The 15,716-nt window shown below is 40.5% G+C and overlaps 1 protein-coding gene across 7 annotated transcripts in view; it reads right to left on the bottom strand.

The window, feature by feature from the left end:
* DOCK10 (dedicator of cytokinesis 10) overlaps positions 1-15,716 on the bottom strand; it is a 247,672-nt gene that overhangs the window by 191,941 nt on the left and 40,015 nt on the right. Inside the window, exon 1 of one of the 7 annotated variants that reach the window (XM_038748919.1) lies at positions 4,606-4,710. The exons of the other annotated variants lie outside the window; for them this stretch is intronic. Coding sequence (XP_038604847.1) covers positions 4,606-4,710 — 105 coding nt within the window. Of the gene's footprint in view, positions 1-4,605; positions 4,711-15,716 lie in introns of those variants that run through there. 7 annotated transcript variants of the gene reach the window in all.

Genomic DNA, 15,716 nt, shown 5'->3' with positions numbered 1-15,716 from the left:
TACAAGAAAAACATCTCAAGTGTACATCCTGCTGATGCTGTCAAACCTGAACCAAAACCCTTTCGAGGTAGGTGACCCAGGACATTGGTCCTTATGTGCTGAGGAGGAAGCAGCATAATTTGGAAGTATATTGGGTGTCTGAGCAGCCTTGAATGACAAGAAAAGGATAAACACCTACCAAGAATAAAGAAAATAATAATTCTGACATGGAACATCAGGACCCTATGAGATGATGTGAACAGCAGCCGACCAGAAAAGAGAAGGACACTTTTACTCGTATCTAGCCAGCCATGAGGTCAGCATCACAATATATCCACTCTATTGCTTTGTACACTTAATTAGAACACGGTTATTACAGTGTTCTGCACAGAGCAAGCAATCAATTGATTGCAACTTGGCCTAGTGGAGAAGAAACTTGGTCTAGTGGATGCAACACAGGCTTGGGAGTCAAAAGGAACTAGATTCTAATCCTGGCTCCGTCACTTGTCCGCTGTGTGGCCCTGGGCAAGTCACTTAACTTCCCTGTATCTTAGTTACCTCATCTGTAAAATGGGGATTAAGACTATGAGCCCCATGTGGGACACTGACTGTGTCCAACCATATTAGCTTGTATCTACCCCAGTGCTTAGTACAGTGCCTGGCACATAGTAAGCACTTAAAGAATACCAAAGAAATTAATTGATAAGAAAAACCACAATTTCCTTTTGGACAGTTTATGGACTATGGTAATGGATTCACCTTGTAAAGAGGGCTCATAGGAGGGGCTATAGGCTTTGCTATGGGACAATAATTGGCCATACATTTTATAAAGATCTACATAATTCTTCACAAAATGCCACCAACTGACAAGCTAATTTCCTTGGCATATTTCAGGGACATGAAAGCAGCGGAGATGCTGAGAGATTTTGTTTTTTTAAAAAAGGTTTTGCAGCATGTGAAGCTACAATCTTCTTCCCAACCTCTAATGAAGATACTGTTCTTGTTACAGCCATGAAGGGTGGAAAGAAACAAGAATTATAAGCAGGGAAGTGACTTCTTTCTACTTTGTGGGAATTACTATCCCGCAGACTCTCGTTAAGGAAAACTCACATTGTGGTAATAGTAATTATGGTATTTGTCAAGTTTTTACTGTGTTCCAAGCTCTATATTAAACTCTGGAGCAGACACAATGACCAACTCAAAAACAGTCGAACACTGCAAGGTATCAAGTTTTAAACCAAACTGAAGATCTACACAGCATGGGAGTAGCCAACCTTTCCTAAGACTGAGGAACCTTCATTTATCACAGGCATCACATCTGACTTGTTCAGCAATCCCAGCTACCCCAGTCATAACTGAACAGGTTATAACAGTCTACCTCCCTCTCTAGACTGTAAGCTCCTTGTGGGAATGAATTATGACTATTAACTTGTATTCTCCTAAACGCTTAGTACAGTGCAGTGCACTCAGAAAATACTCAAGAAATATTATTGATTCATTGAGTGATTGATATCGGTTTGTAAAGAGGAGAGTGGAATAGAGAGAGTAGAGACAGGACTTGGAAGAAGCAATTTAAAAAGAGTTTTAGGCAGTTCATAGTTGGGTCAGAAGGAGGAATGAAGTTAACAGAATCATGGATAGAGCTGAGAAAGAAGCTAAATGTCATTGAAGCTAAATGTCATACACTGGAAATGGACTATTTCTCTCACTTTTCTTCTGAGAGAGGTTTACTAAAGAGAGGTAAACTGACTGTTTTCCATCTCTAGTTGAATTACAGTGTTAACATGACCGCATTAAATCATATTATTAGCTGAAGCAAAAATGTTTTTAATTTTTTCAGTTCATATGAAGAATAAGTTAGAAAAGTAGATAGGCATCGTGACCCAATTTAGAGGTTGGATTCCTTTTAGCATCAAAATTTACATGCTTTTAGGAAAGTAATCTTTGCTTTGTGACTTTAAGAACTTCCAAGCTAGATTCAAACTAAATTCAAACTCCTTGTAAACTAGATCCAAAACTTATTCCAATATTTTTTTTTAAGTATCCACAAATCAAAATTGAAGACTGGTATTTCCAACTGCTGATCTAATCAGGATACGCTGCTTTTCTTTTGGCTTATACCCAGGAAATTGCTTGCTTTTTACAGAGAGTTCAATGATCTCCAGAGAAAATTCAATGTCAAACTCGCAGAAATTTGCAGTGAATCATTACAAATGAGGAGAGTGAGGAGAGTGGAATAGAGTAGAGACAGGACTTGGAAGAAGCAGTTTAAAAAGAGTTTTAGGCAATTCATAGCTGGGTCAGAAGGAGGAATGAAGTTAACATAATCACGGATAGAGCTGAGAAAGAATAGTAACATAGTAACAAATAAATAGTAACAAATAAAATAACAATAACAACTCCCCTCAAATCCGTAGAAGGCAATGCAATGGATGTGTCAGCATGATCCAAGCATTTTGGGGGAGAAAATCTTTCATTACAAATACATCTTTTGCTCCCAAAGCCTAATCATATGCACCTAACTGACATTAATCAATCAATGACTCTGTACAGAGGCACTGTTCTAAGCCTTTGGGAGAGTTCAATAGACTCAAGCTGGTAAACAAGTTCCCTGCCCACAAGGAGCTTTAGATGGGAAGACAGACATTAAAATAATTTATGAAAAGATACATAAGTGTTGTGGGGCTGAGGCAAATAGCAAGTGCTTAAAGGGTACAAGCTCTAACTGCATAGATGATGCAGAAGAGAGAGGAAGCAGGGGAAATGAGGACTTTGTCAGGGAAGGCCTCTTGGAGGAGTAATGATTTTAGTAAGGTTGTGAAGGTGTAGGGAGTGGTGAGCTCTTGTATATGAAGGAAGTTCCAAGCCAGAGGAATGATTTAGGCAAGGGGTCAGCAGCACAGTAGATGAGATCGAGGTACAGAGAGCAGGTTGACGATAGAGGAATGATTTGTGTAGGCTGGGTTGTCTTTGGAAATCAGGGAGGTAAGGTAGGAGGGGGTGAGCTGATTGAATGCTTTAAAATTGATCGTAGAAAGTTTCTGTTACATGTGGAGGAGATTGGAAAACATTAGAAGCTCCTGAAGAGTGGAGTAACGTGGAATGAATTTTTTCTTTTAGGAAAATGATCTGGGCATGAGGCAGGAAGGTCGGAAAGGATTAACTACTGCCATTGTCTACGTTTTTAATTACAAGCCTTTGCAGCATGTTTTCTGTATTTCTTCAAACCCAGAAATAGTTAAATCCAATGTCGATTTATATTTGCATACACAACCAGGAAAATTCAGAGGACAGAGTTTAACGGTTTCATTTACCCTGAGGGTGGAGCATATCACGGAAAGCATTTCACAAGCAATTGAAGAGAACCCAACCAAGTATTCATGTCAAGCATTGATCAGATGAGTTGCTGACGGACAATGAATGAACCTATTTTGGGGTCAAGAACTGTACACGTTCCAAATATGATACATTAAGTGGAAAGACCATCTAAAGGTAATTCAAGCAAGGCCAAGGGCCAATGTTGGATTCTCCCTAAGGAATCAAAAATGTACTAAATTATCTCTCTCAATAACTTCATTCACTCTCGCACTCAGATTAAATGAAGACAATTCTGACCACAGATACATTTTGTTGTTTAAAGCAATGCAAAATATAATCATGTAACAATAATATAACAAGTGGGGCTAACATGACAATTTAGACAATATCTTCTATAGTATTTATTCCAATCCTTGGACGGTTTCTAAAGTTTGTGGTTTAATTGAAAAACTAATGGGAACAAGTACATTCCCTTCCATTTTTAAGACAGACACAGTTCTGCCTTGAGTTTCTAGGGCTGTAGGAAAAAAAATACAGCTTTATATGTATGAGATTTAGAGATTCTTCTCTTATTTTGACAAGGAAGGGTAGATAGGGAAAAATAATAGTCATATATTGGTTTCAAGTTATAAATTTAATGAAAACAATTTATTTGCAACAGGTATTAATGCCTTTTCACCCTTACCAAGGTAACGTATTGGGTTTTTATTTTCATTTCCCTGCAAATATTAAATAACACTTAAGTTATGAGAGTTAATTTTTCTTTCCTATTTCCAATAAAGGTTTCACAGTATATCACTATTTAAAATGGAAATGCATTACGTCCAACATAAAGTAAATATGAGAAGAATCACGGCCTGAAACTTCATCTCAGTGAAGCTCTGCAAAGACCACTAAACACCATCACAAACACCAAAGAAAACTGGGCATATATTCCAAATGACCTATTAATGTTAGGATTGTGCTCTTGTGCTTTGAAATATTTAAAGAAAAAGCAAATTTATCTTTATATATGCAAAATGGAAGAGCACACATTGGAAAGAAAACAGCTTTAAGAAAAATCCTGTATGCGAAGATGAAAGTCTATGCCTTGACAAAATGGTGCAGTTTCTCGATAACCTGAGTTTCTTGAAGAATTGCTACCTCTATTTGTGTTCGAGACCACCTGTTTAAAAGTTACTTATTTTCTCATAAGCAGAATTTCTCTATCGATTCTTAAGCAAACACTTTACCCCGAGGTTAGTTACCATTTTTTATCTTACATAACTTAGAAAACACACAAATAAGAGATAAAAAGCAGGTACCTACAGAACTAAGTCTGTAAATTTCACCACGATGAACTCTCCTCATGGTCCGTCTCTTCTTCCAAAAATCACTGGGCTCCCTTTTAAAAACTTTCCCTCGGAAGCTCATTGTATAAATAAATCATGAATTTCAGAAGCAAAAAGTAATTAAAAGTAATGTTTTATTCCTCTTGCGTTTTTCCTTTCTTTCAGAAGATTCGACTGACTGAACAGATCTATTTCATAGAGATGTTCATGCTACAGCGAGAGACCCCAAACAGAAAGGAAAAGAAACCCACAAGTAGTCATGACTTCCTGTGAGCAATAACCAGCTGTTTAGAATATTTAAAAAGCTTTAGTACCTTCTAAAAAAAATCTCCACCCTTAATGTTCTAGAAGATTCTTATCAACTAGAATATGTGCTGAACTGCCTGCAGAAGAGATTATCCAGGGGATTTCAGTCAAACTCCAAATGCCAAGTATGTTGGTTGGATTAATGAATTCAAAATTACAACCTCACAATTATTTTTGTTACCTGCAAAATCTTGAATGAGATTAAATTCCATCTTCCAGTTGTTTCCCTGCAAGCATGAGTACTACATTCATGGTTTTTGGGCTGTGTTTATGAGACAAGAAATAGTCACTACAATTGAATCCTAAAATATTTTAGACCTGGATTTGAGGGCTTCAGTCTATACTTCACTCTGCTGCCCAGATTATCTTTCTATTGAAATTATCTCAGCATGTCACCCCTCCCTCCTCAAAAAATCTCCAGTGGTTGCCAATTAACCTTCCTATGAAGCAAAAACTCCTCACTATTGGCTTCAAAGCTCCTCATCCCCTTGCCCCCCTCCTACCTCACCTCCCTTCTTTCCTTCTACAGCCCAGCCTGCACACTCCGCTCATCTGCCACTAATCTTCTCACTGTGCCTCGTTCTCACCTGTCCCGCCGTTGATCCCTGGCCCACGTCCTTCCTCTGGCCTGGAATGCCCTCCCTCCTCACATCTGCCAAACTAGCTCTCTTCTCTGCTTCAAAACCCTACTGAAAGCTCACCTCCTCCAAGAGGCCTTCCCAGACTGAGCCCCCCTTCCTCTGCTCCTCCTCCCCTCCCCATCGTCCCCACTCCCTCCCTCTGCTCTACCCCCTCCCCGCCCCACAACACTTGTGTATATCTGTACATATTTATTATTCTATTTATTTTATTTATGTCTACATATCTACAATTCTATTAATCTATTTTGATGCTACTGATGCGTGTCTACTTGTTTTGTTGTCTGTCTCCCCCTTCTAGACTGTGAGCCCGTTGTTAGGTGGGGATTGTCTCTATCTGTTGCTGAATTGTACTAACCAAGCGCTTAGTACTGTACTCTGCACACAGTAAGCATTCAATAAATACCATTGAATGAATGAATTTATTAATTAATCACTGACTGAGCTGTCAAGCCTACAGGAAGTTATTAAACCTCCCTGACCGTTAATTTTTTGTGTTTGAATGATGATGATGATGATAATAATAATAATGATAATTGTGATATTTTTAAGCACTTCTATATGCCAAAAACAGTGCTAAGTGCTGGGGTAGATAAAGAATAATAAATTTGGACACAGTCCCTGTCACACAAGGGGCTCACAGTCTAATGAGGGAGAGCAGGTTTTGATTGTCCATTTTAAAAATGAGGAAATACAGGCACAGAGAAGTTAAGGAACTTGCCCAAGATCACACTGCAGGCAAGTGGTGGAGATAGGATGAAAACCCAGGTCCTCTGATTCCTAGGTTTGTGCTCTTCTCACGTGGCCATGTTACTTTCTGAAATCTGATGCATTCAGGGTTGTTATGAAAGTTTCCAGATATGTACTTGTTTTTTATAGTGGTTCATAATATTAGTTTTCCCATTCTAGCACCAATTATCCAAATTTTCATCTGCAAAATAAATTTAAATTCAGAGTTCTCCCCTTTCAAGAGATTCTGAAAAGTGGAAGCAAATGTAAAAATGTGTATTTTCTCTGTGACAGGTTCAACTCGGAGAGTAACCTGCAGTTGCTCAGAAAAGTCTTTTTAACAGATGGTTTTGAGAACATATATATGGTCCAGGTAGCTTTCAAAGAAAGCATAACCATTAACATTTGTTTACATAGGAAATTGATTTTCACAGTAGGAAATAGATTAGCTTATCAAGTTTTCTGGATCTTCAGAGGCCACATATAAGCATTTTGACCACAGCATGCTAGGCAGTGGCTAAAACATACGCAAGACCCCATCCCTGGGCTGATTTATGATCTAATGAATGTCTGGTGGTAACTTACACTTTTCTTTCCCCCAGCTAGGCCTCACCACGATTTTAATACAATGGACACTCCCTTTCTGTCATTTCCTCATTTCAGCAAGATCTAAAGTCTGTTGCTGCTTCAAGCTGATGAAAAGTTTCAAGTCATAAAATTGTTTTCTGTAAACAAAACTTTAAAGTAGGGAAAGCCACCTAGCAAATCATGTCAGGATTCGACTTTTCAGCTCTCCTTCCGAGGGATAATTTTCTTATAGTTCATACACCCGCCCTATCTGGTAGGCTTTACTAGACTGGGAAATTAGGCGTGTCTAGAGGCATTTTGGTTCTTTTGTGGAATCAGTCTTTTCCTTACTAAATGGAGAAAATTACTAAGAAGCAATGCTGTTGTGGACCTGGTTCCCGGAATGTGAAGGTTATCGGGTTCTGTGAACCAAAAAGCCATCTCGTGCTGCCTAGCAACTGGAAACCCTGCCACCAACTCCACTTCCTTTGCTAACCCTTCAGGAAGAAATGATCTGTAGTTAAGCATGGGAAGAAATGAGTCACCCAAATAAAGCAGAAGCAGAGTGGTGGGAGGAAACTTGGGGGGAGACAGAAATTGAGGGAGTGGGCAATTATAAGCAGGCCTGGGGGCAGGTGTCCAGTCAGATGGGAAGGAGAGTAGGGGAAGATTTAAGGTTGAGGGGGAAAGGGAGATGAGATGCAAAGTAAGGCGTTGGGGAGGAGAAAAAGAGATTCATTGATTCAATCTTATTTATTGAGCGCTTACTGCGTGCAGAGCAGTGTACTAAGTGCTTGGGAAGTCCTTAAATTATAGAAACAAAACCTCAAAGCACAACAATATTTGGTATTTACCTTTTTACAAGCATGTTATTAAACTTCGTCAGTTTAGATTGTTATTATTTCTCTCATCTCCTAATTGTGATACTAAACCAGGCTGAATATCTTATCAAACATTTAAAATGCAGTCCATTTTTATTGTCATTTCAGTGAGGTGGCTAGTGCTATCTGCTTTCATATACTCGTTTTGCAAATCGGGACGGGATTAGAACCCAAATCTCCTGGCTCTATAGAGTATTTATTGTCCAGCCTTTTGAGCACACGCAGCCTTTACATTGGGTTCCTAGTCTCTCTCCTGGTCATCTTCCTTTGTATTTTTTCCACTTCCTCCATGCCACCATCAGCGTGGCTCAGTGGAAAGAGCATGGGCTTTGGAGTCAGAGGTCATGGGTTCAAATCCCGGTTCCACCACATGTTTGCTGTGTGACCTTGGGCAAGTCACTTAACTTCTTGGAGTCTCAGTTACCTCATTTGTAAAATGGGGATTAAGACTGTGAGCCCCACGTGGGACAACCTGATCGCCTTGTATCCCCCCAGCGCTTAGAACAGTGCTTTGCACATAGTAATTGCTTAACAAATGCCATTATTATTATTATCTTCTTTTCCCTCATGGCTTCTTCCCTTTCCTTCACTCCTCTTATCAGAAGCCTATGTCTGACACCTAACAAGGGGATTACTCTTCATCATTCTTTTATTTTTCCAGGCACTCACAGTGGAAATGAGGGCATTCAGAGCCCAAGAAGCTCAAGAGGATGTTTTAGCCTGGTTATAATGTCTGCATTATTGATAGGGACAAAATGATGAGAAACATCCATGATGAGGTCAGGTCTGAAAATCAGGTCTGAAAAAGGTGTGCTCAGTTGGAGATGGTGGATCTCTCTTCCAGAAAGTCTTCACTTACCCAAATGTTAAACACTGTAAACTTGGGTTACTCTAAGTTAACTAATGTTATTGAGTGTTTTTGTGGTTTTTTTGTTGTTGCTTAACAAATGTCAGAAGTTAGGCACTGTACAGAAAAGCTCATGACAAAGTTCTGGTCCTTTACTTAAGTTCCAAAGTGTTATTGCACACATAATAAATGCATAAAAATATTGTAGAAACTCAATCATATTAATAGTTTTAGCTTTTCATCCCCTTCAGTCCAGCCATTTAATTTCGTATTTCCTTTTGCCACTGCATCTTATTTTTTTCAATAAAGGCTTGGATCAGATATCCATTCTTTTCATTTCTCCCTTTATTTCATTTATCTTTCATAGTGAGTGGTGTCTTATCTACTAAACAGATTATTTTAGGCCCTGAAACCTGTCCCATTGTCCATTATGGAGAAAAGGGATGTTCAGAACCACAATTCGCCAATATTCATCTCTAGTCTACTGGGCAAATTCCCCATTGCTAGGTGGAGTTTTCAATGGATGATATTTGATGAGAGATGATCCTATGGAGATCAGGGGGTTCACAACCCCCTAATGGCTCCCAGCAAAATAGAACTCTCTTCAGAACCCAAGAAGTGGAAATCAAGAGACAATGAACTAAGGAATCTTTGATCTACACTGCTAATCGTTGGAAAAAAAAATCACCATTATGGGGAAAAATCAGGAGAGGTTGAAAATGACTGAACGAATGAATATTATTGTAAACTATTCTGTTGCCTGGAAATGTGGTATGGATCAAATGATGAGTAACAGTAATCATGGGCACTGACTGAATGGGTGCAGTTTACTTCGCCCAGTCACTGGGTTCCAAAAGAAAGGACGAAGTCATTTTCATCGTCACGGTTTTTTGGACTTTCTAATCTAGATCTCTACATCTGAGAGTCTCCTAGAGGAACCTGGAAAATCCCTAGGTTCTCTGAAAGGGGGTGTAAAGATTGAATTTCAGGTCTCTCTGATGCAAGTTTCATGTCTTGGGATTTTTCAGAGTCTTCTCACTTCTCTCTTGAGTCCTGCCCCACTTGCCCCACCCCATTAAGGGTTTCAGGCTGGGGCTAGGTTGGCTTTTTTCCAGGCAGAGCTGGGGTTAGGGAGGGACAGCTGATGCAGCTCTGGTTATTCCTCTGGTCATTAAAGGCAACTGTCCCCTGTAACCATTAAGGAAGGGGGAGAGATCTGGGTGTGAAAAAGTGGAGGTAGCAGTGAGAGTCATTGCCAAACAACAAAATTTGCTTCAGGATGATGGCAGAAGAAGGAGCAGGGAGAAATCAGTAGTAGTAAAGAGAAAAGGAGGAGAAGAGAAAAGGGAGGATTTAAAGGCAGAAAGACTAGTTGCAGTGATATAATACCAGGGTCCACGACCACATAGGACAGTGGGGTGACCATGATACTGGGGCCCAAGCAAAAGGGACTGGGCAGGAGAATTGCGGAGAAGGGAGGCTATCCAGGTTTGACCTGGGAGACAACGGAGATTGGCCCTTTGGAGATAGAGGTAAGGGTCCAGCTGAGCCCAGGAGATAGGGGTTAGTAGGGAAATGCTTAGCTAGAGGTCTATCTCTACTTAATTAGCCCTCGGCTGGGTTACTGGGACATGATTGGACTTGGCTATAATGAAATCTGAGAAATATCTTCAATACATTATCTTTGACTATATACACCAGTTCATTAAAGTTAGACATCTAAAAGAAGTAATACTCTCGTTGCTGTTTTTGGAGTTTTTCTTGTTCAGTCGTGAAACCTACAAATCTTGTAAGCTAACAAATGCCTGACCATTTCCAGGATTATGAACTGCACTCAACCCCACTAGGTCACCCTCACCCTCCATTTCAGATCCAAAACTAATATCCTTCTTCCTTCTTAACCCTTTTCCCCTCCACTAAATGGCTCAATCTACAGCATTTTTTGTGCACTTAGTTTTTGCGGAGCACTATATTAAACACTTGGGAGAGTACAATAGGACAGCCCACTGTTGGGTAGGGACTGTCTCTATATGTTGCCAATTTGTACTTCCCAAGCGCTTAGTACAGTGCTCTGCACATAGTAAGCGCTCAATAAATACGATTGATGATGATGGACACGTTCCCTGCCCACAACAAGCTTCATCCTCTTTCCCTGGTCTGACCCCACACAACCTCCTGCCTTTGGTCCAGTCCCTCCCCAATTCCCTTCCTTCTAGTTGTCTTCTTCTTCCTAGGTTTCTTTGGCTTCCCACACATATGCACACATACGCTAAGGGACCAGAATAGTTACTCTCAGAACTGTCACTACTCAGAGAGCCACAGTGGTCCAGAGACAATGGGTAGGCGGACGTTTCTGCAAGCTCTCTGACCAGCGCTGCTGGCTGGGTGGAAACAGATGCAGAAACCTGAGCAGGCAGGATAATCATAATAATTTTGGTATTTGTTAAGTGCTTACTATGTGTCAGGCACTCTACTAAGCACTGCTTGGGGCTCACAGTCTTAATCCCCGTTTTACAGATGAGGTAACTGAAGCACAGAGAAGTTTAGTGACTTGCCCAAGGTCACACAGCAGACAAGTGGCAGAGGCAGGTTTAGAACGCATGACCTTCTGACTCCCATGCCCACTATGCCATGCTGCTTCCCCTAGGAATGATGATATCTGTTGAGTGCTTAATATGTGCAAAATATTGTACGAAGCACAGGAGTTGACACAAGATAATCAGATTGGACTCAATCCCTGAACTACATGGTGGACTCAGTCTAAGTGGAAGGGAGAACAGGAATATGGCAGTGGGGCTTCAGTTACATGCCCATTTCTGTCATTGCTATTGTTGTGGTGGATTACTCACTATCAGAGCTGGCCAAGCTCCTAAGGCTCAGTGCCATGATTTCACCACTGAATGATGAAGTCCATCATTCATGAGAAGCAGCGTGGCTCAGTGGAAAAGAGCATGGGCTTTGGAGTCAGAGGTCATGGGTTCAAATCCCAGCTCTGCCAATTGTCAGCTGTGTGACTTTGGGCAAGTCACAACTTCTCTGGGCCTCATTTCCCTCATCTGTAAAATGGGGATGAAGACTGTGAGCCCCCCGTGGGACAACATGATCACCTTGTAACCTCCCCAGTGCTTAGAACAGTGCTTTGCACATAGTAAGTGCTTAATAAATGCCATTATTATTATTATTATTATTCATTCAATCATATTTATTGAGCGCTTACTGTGGGCAGAGCACTGGACTAAGCACTTGGGAAGTACAAGTTGGCAACGTATAGAGACGGTCCCTACCCAACAACAGGCTCACAGTGCATCAGCAATGGTAGGGAAGCAGTAGCCGTTTTACACCTACCTTCTCTTGCTGAAGGAGCTGCGATGGTCCTTTGTGCACTTGAGATCTCATTACCAGGGGGAATTATTTCAGTGCATGTGTGTATGTGTGTGCATGCATATATGTTTGACTGAGACAGAGAGAAGAAGGGAACAGAGAAAGATTGGGAAAGTTTTGGCATTTCATTAACTTGTGTACAGCAGGGTAAAGATTGGGTCCCTGCTCTTCCCAGAAGTCAACTGCTGTTTCCAGATCCTGGTCATTTACATGACTTGCCGGTCACACAGACACGAACCTTTTTTTCATATATACAGATATGTGTGATCTTTTCTGAATCAATCCATTAATCAACTGTATTTATTGAGTGCTTACTGTGTGCACAGCACTGTACTAAGTGTTTGGGAGAGTACAATATAGCAGAATTGGTAGAAGTGTTTCCAGCCCACAAGGAGTTTACAGTCTAGAGGGGGAGACAGACACTAGAATGAATTACAGATATATACTTAATGATGGTATTTGTTGAGTGCTTACTATGTGTTAAGCACCATTCTAAGCACTGAGGGAGATGCAAGGTAATCAGGTTGGACACACTCCCTGTCCCATATGGGGCTCCCAGTCTTAATCCTCATTTTACAGCTGAGGTATCTAAAGCAAAGAGAAGTGAAATGACTAGCCCAAGGTCACACAGCAGGCATGTAGCGGACCTGGGATTAGAACCTACGTCCTCTGACTCCCAAACCTGTGTCTTGTCACTAGGCCATACTGCTTAAGCACTGTGGGGCTGAAGTTGGGGTGAAAACAGGGTATAAATCCAGAGCAAGGATGAGGCAGAGGGGAAAGGGAGTAGGGGAAATGAGGACTTAGTTGGAGAAGTCCTCTTTCAGGAGATGTGATTTTAATGCTGCTCTGAAGGTCAGGGGAGTGATGGTTTGTTGGCTATGAAGGGGGAAAGAGTTCCAGAAAACAGGCAACTTTGCCTGCCCACACAGAGCTTCCTTTCTAATGGGGGACACGAGCATAAAAATATTTACAACCAGGGAAGTCAAAAATTAATAAATAACGCATATATAAATAATATTTATATACCTACATCTATCTAGATCTATATACATTTCTATATTTATCTATCTATATATCTATTTATCTACATAGATAGATGGGCAACCACTACCCACAAGTACCAAAGAGGGTGTCATATTATTTGCAAGTGTCAGAGTTGGCTGAAGGGACGGTAGGGCTCAGAGTGTTAGGAAATTGATTGGGGAAGTGTTCAATTCAATTTAATCATATTTATTGAGTACTTACTGTGTGAAGAGCACTCTACTAAGCACTTTTTAGAGTACAATATAAAACAGTTGGTAGGAGATGGGACTTAAGAAGGGATTTGAATGTGGGAAAGCTGTGGTCTTTCTAATGTCAGGAGGGAAGGAGCACCAGGCCAGAGGAATAGTTTGAGCGGAGATGGGAGAGTCCAGCACAAGGTACCACTAGAAGGTTGGCTTGGGAGGAAGGAAAACAGCAAGCTGGAGAATAGCAGGAGATGACAGCAGATAAGATAAGGTGGGGCCAGATGGTGGATAACCTTGCAGCCAAGAGTGAGATAGATCCTGTTGACTACAGAAGAGGTCTGTTGCATCCAAAATTAGACTTCAGAAGAGCAACTGAGGTTAGCATGTTGCTAACCTCCTATTAGCCTCTTAACTAATCCTATTGAAGACTGTAGTTTTATAAAATAATGCACATTTTCAAGCCAATAGGTTTTACCATTAGAGATTGCCAAACAACCTATGGTCTAGATTAATGTTGGATTTAACACCCACTTTGTAAGGAAAATGGCTGAATTTGCTAGCTTTACTGTCAAGATATTGCATTTTTAAAGGGGAGATTAACATTTACCAAAATGTAGAGTGTTATGAAATTTATCTTCCCTTTGGTATTAAATCATTGCCTCTTTAAGACTAAAGTGACTTTGTTTCAAGCTATGGCCATCAGCATGGGCATTGCACCGCAACTCCAGCAACATCAGGAATACCAGCTTCATTTGGCAGAGTATTTGCAGATATACTTAAAACACTTTGATGGCAGGAAGTAGGTCACAAAGTGATACAGTGCTATGATTAGCAAAATGGTTTACCTGCTCTGAAGCTAGTGTTCTTTCATATCAATATTTTTTAACATAGGTAACATTGCAAGGTATGATTGCCTTGTATCTACCCCAGGGCTTAGAACAGTGCTTGCCACATAGTAAGTGCTCAACAAAAACCATTATTATTATTATTATGAGAAAAGATCAAATTACAGCATCTCAGCGGGTCACACAATGACATTTTCTCCTTAAAGACACTCACACACCTTCCATCCTTCTGCCTTTTTTTTCCTTTGTGAGTTGAAGTTCTTCTTATATGAATTAATGGCTTGTGTTATATTCCAAAATCTAAAACAGCATAGGCAGAAGAGTAAATCCATTTGCTATGTTTTAATTGGAATATTGCAAAATATTCCAGTTTGTAATTACAACCCAAGACTATTTGAAGACCACAGATGGCATAGTTCTTAATAGTCAACTGTTTTATTGTCATTTAAATAATAGTGATGCTGTCGCTTTAGGTAACTCATTTAGGTATTTTCACTGTGAAGATTGTGAATGCTAATAAATGAGAAGCCGCATGGCTTAGTGGAAAGAGCATGGGCTTGGGAGTCAGAGGTCATGGGTTCTAATCCTGACTCTGCCACTTATCTGCTGTGTGACTTTGGACAAGTCACTTAACTTCTCTGTGCCTCAGTTACCTCAACCGTAAAATGGAGATTAGGTCTGTGAGCCCCACATGGGACTACCTTATTCCCTTGTATCTACCCCAGTGCTTAGAGTGCTTGGAACATAATAAGCACTTAATAAATACCATTATTATTATTATTATTAATAACTACTTCATCTATTTGTGGTACAACTTGATACTTCCAGAAGGTAGTACAAGAAATTTGCAAACTAGCATCAAGGCCCATTAGTAATACATACAAAAAACTAATTCAGGTCAGATATGTTTTGCAACTGAGATGATCCAGACTATAGCATTTTTGAAGTTAGCCAAAATGTTTCTCTTTATTTTAATTCCTCCCAAAAAGTAAGAAAGCTTGGAAAAGCTGCTTTCAGTAGGTAGATTAATTTCTGCAGGTAAACAAACTCCATAAACTGGGCAGCCAGAAATCCTGCAAACATTGTGCTGATGCCATTTCATGTTCGATGAGTTCTGAAGACTCCTATAATAATAATAATAATAATGGCATTTATTAAGCGCTTACTATGTGCAAAGCACTGTTCTAAGTGCCGGGGAGGTTACAAGGTGATCAGGTTGTCACACGGGGGGGCTCACAGTCTTAATCCCCATTTTCCAGATGAGGTAACTGAGGCCCAGAGAAGTTAAGTGACTTGCCCAAAGTCACACAGGGGACAATTGGCGGAGTCAGGATTTGAACCCATGACCTCTGACTCCAAAGCCCTTGCTCTTTCCACTGAGCCACGCTACTTCTCTCCTATGCATGTTTCCTTCTTATTTGAAAGGACAGAACAGACTATGTTGGTGGTCCCATTATCTCCTAAAAATGAGTTACCGCAGGTCTCATTATTTTTTCCAGTGAGGGTTGCAACCTCGACCACAGGTTGCTGAAGTCAGAGAAATGCTTTGCAACCCACTTTGCCTCCTCCATCCTTGCTTTTTCCAAAATGGTTTCAGTAAACAGAGCCAGCAAGTTTCCTATTACTCCAGAAAGGGAACGAGGGCTTCAGTTGGGTTGGCTC

Source organism: Tachyglossus aculeatus, chromosome 7 (assembly GCF_015852505.1).
Source record: "Tachyglossus aculeatus isolate mTacAcu1 chromosome 7, mTacAcu1.pri, whole genome shotgun sequence".
Classification (NCBI taxonomy): domain Eukaryota; kingdom Metazoa; phylum Chordata; class Mammalia; order Monotremata; family Tachyglossidae; genus Tachyglossus; species Tachyglossus aculeatus.
The sequence above is the reverse complement of the archived record's forward strand: the minus strand, read 5'-3'. Positions and strand labels throughout refer to the sequence as shown.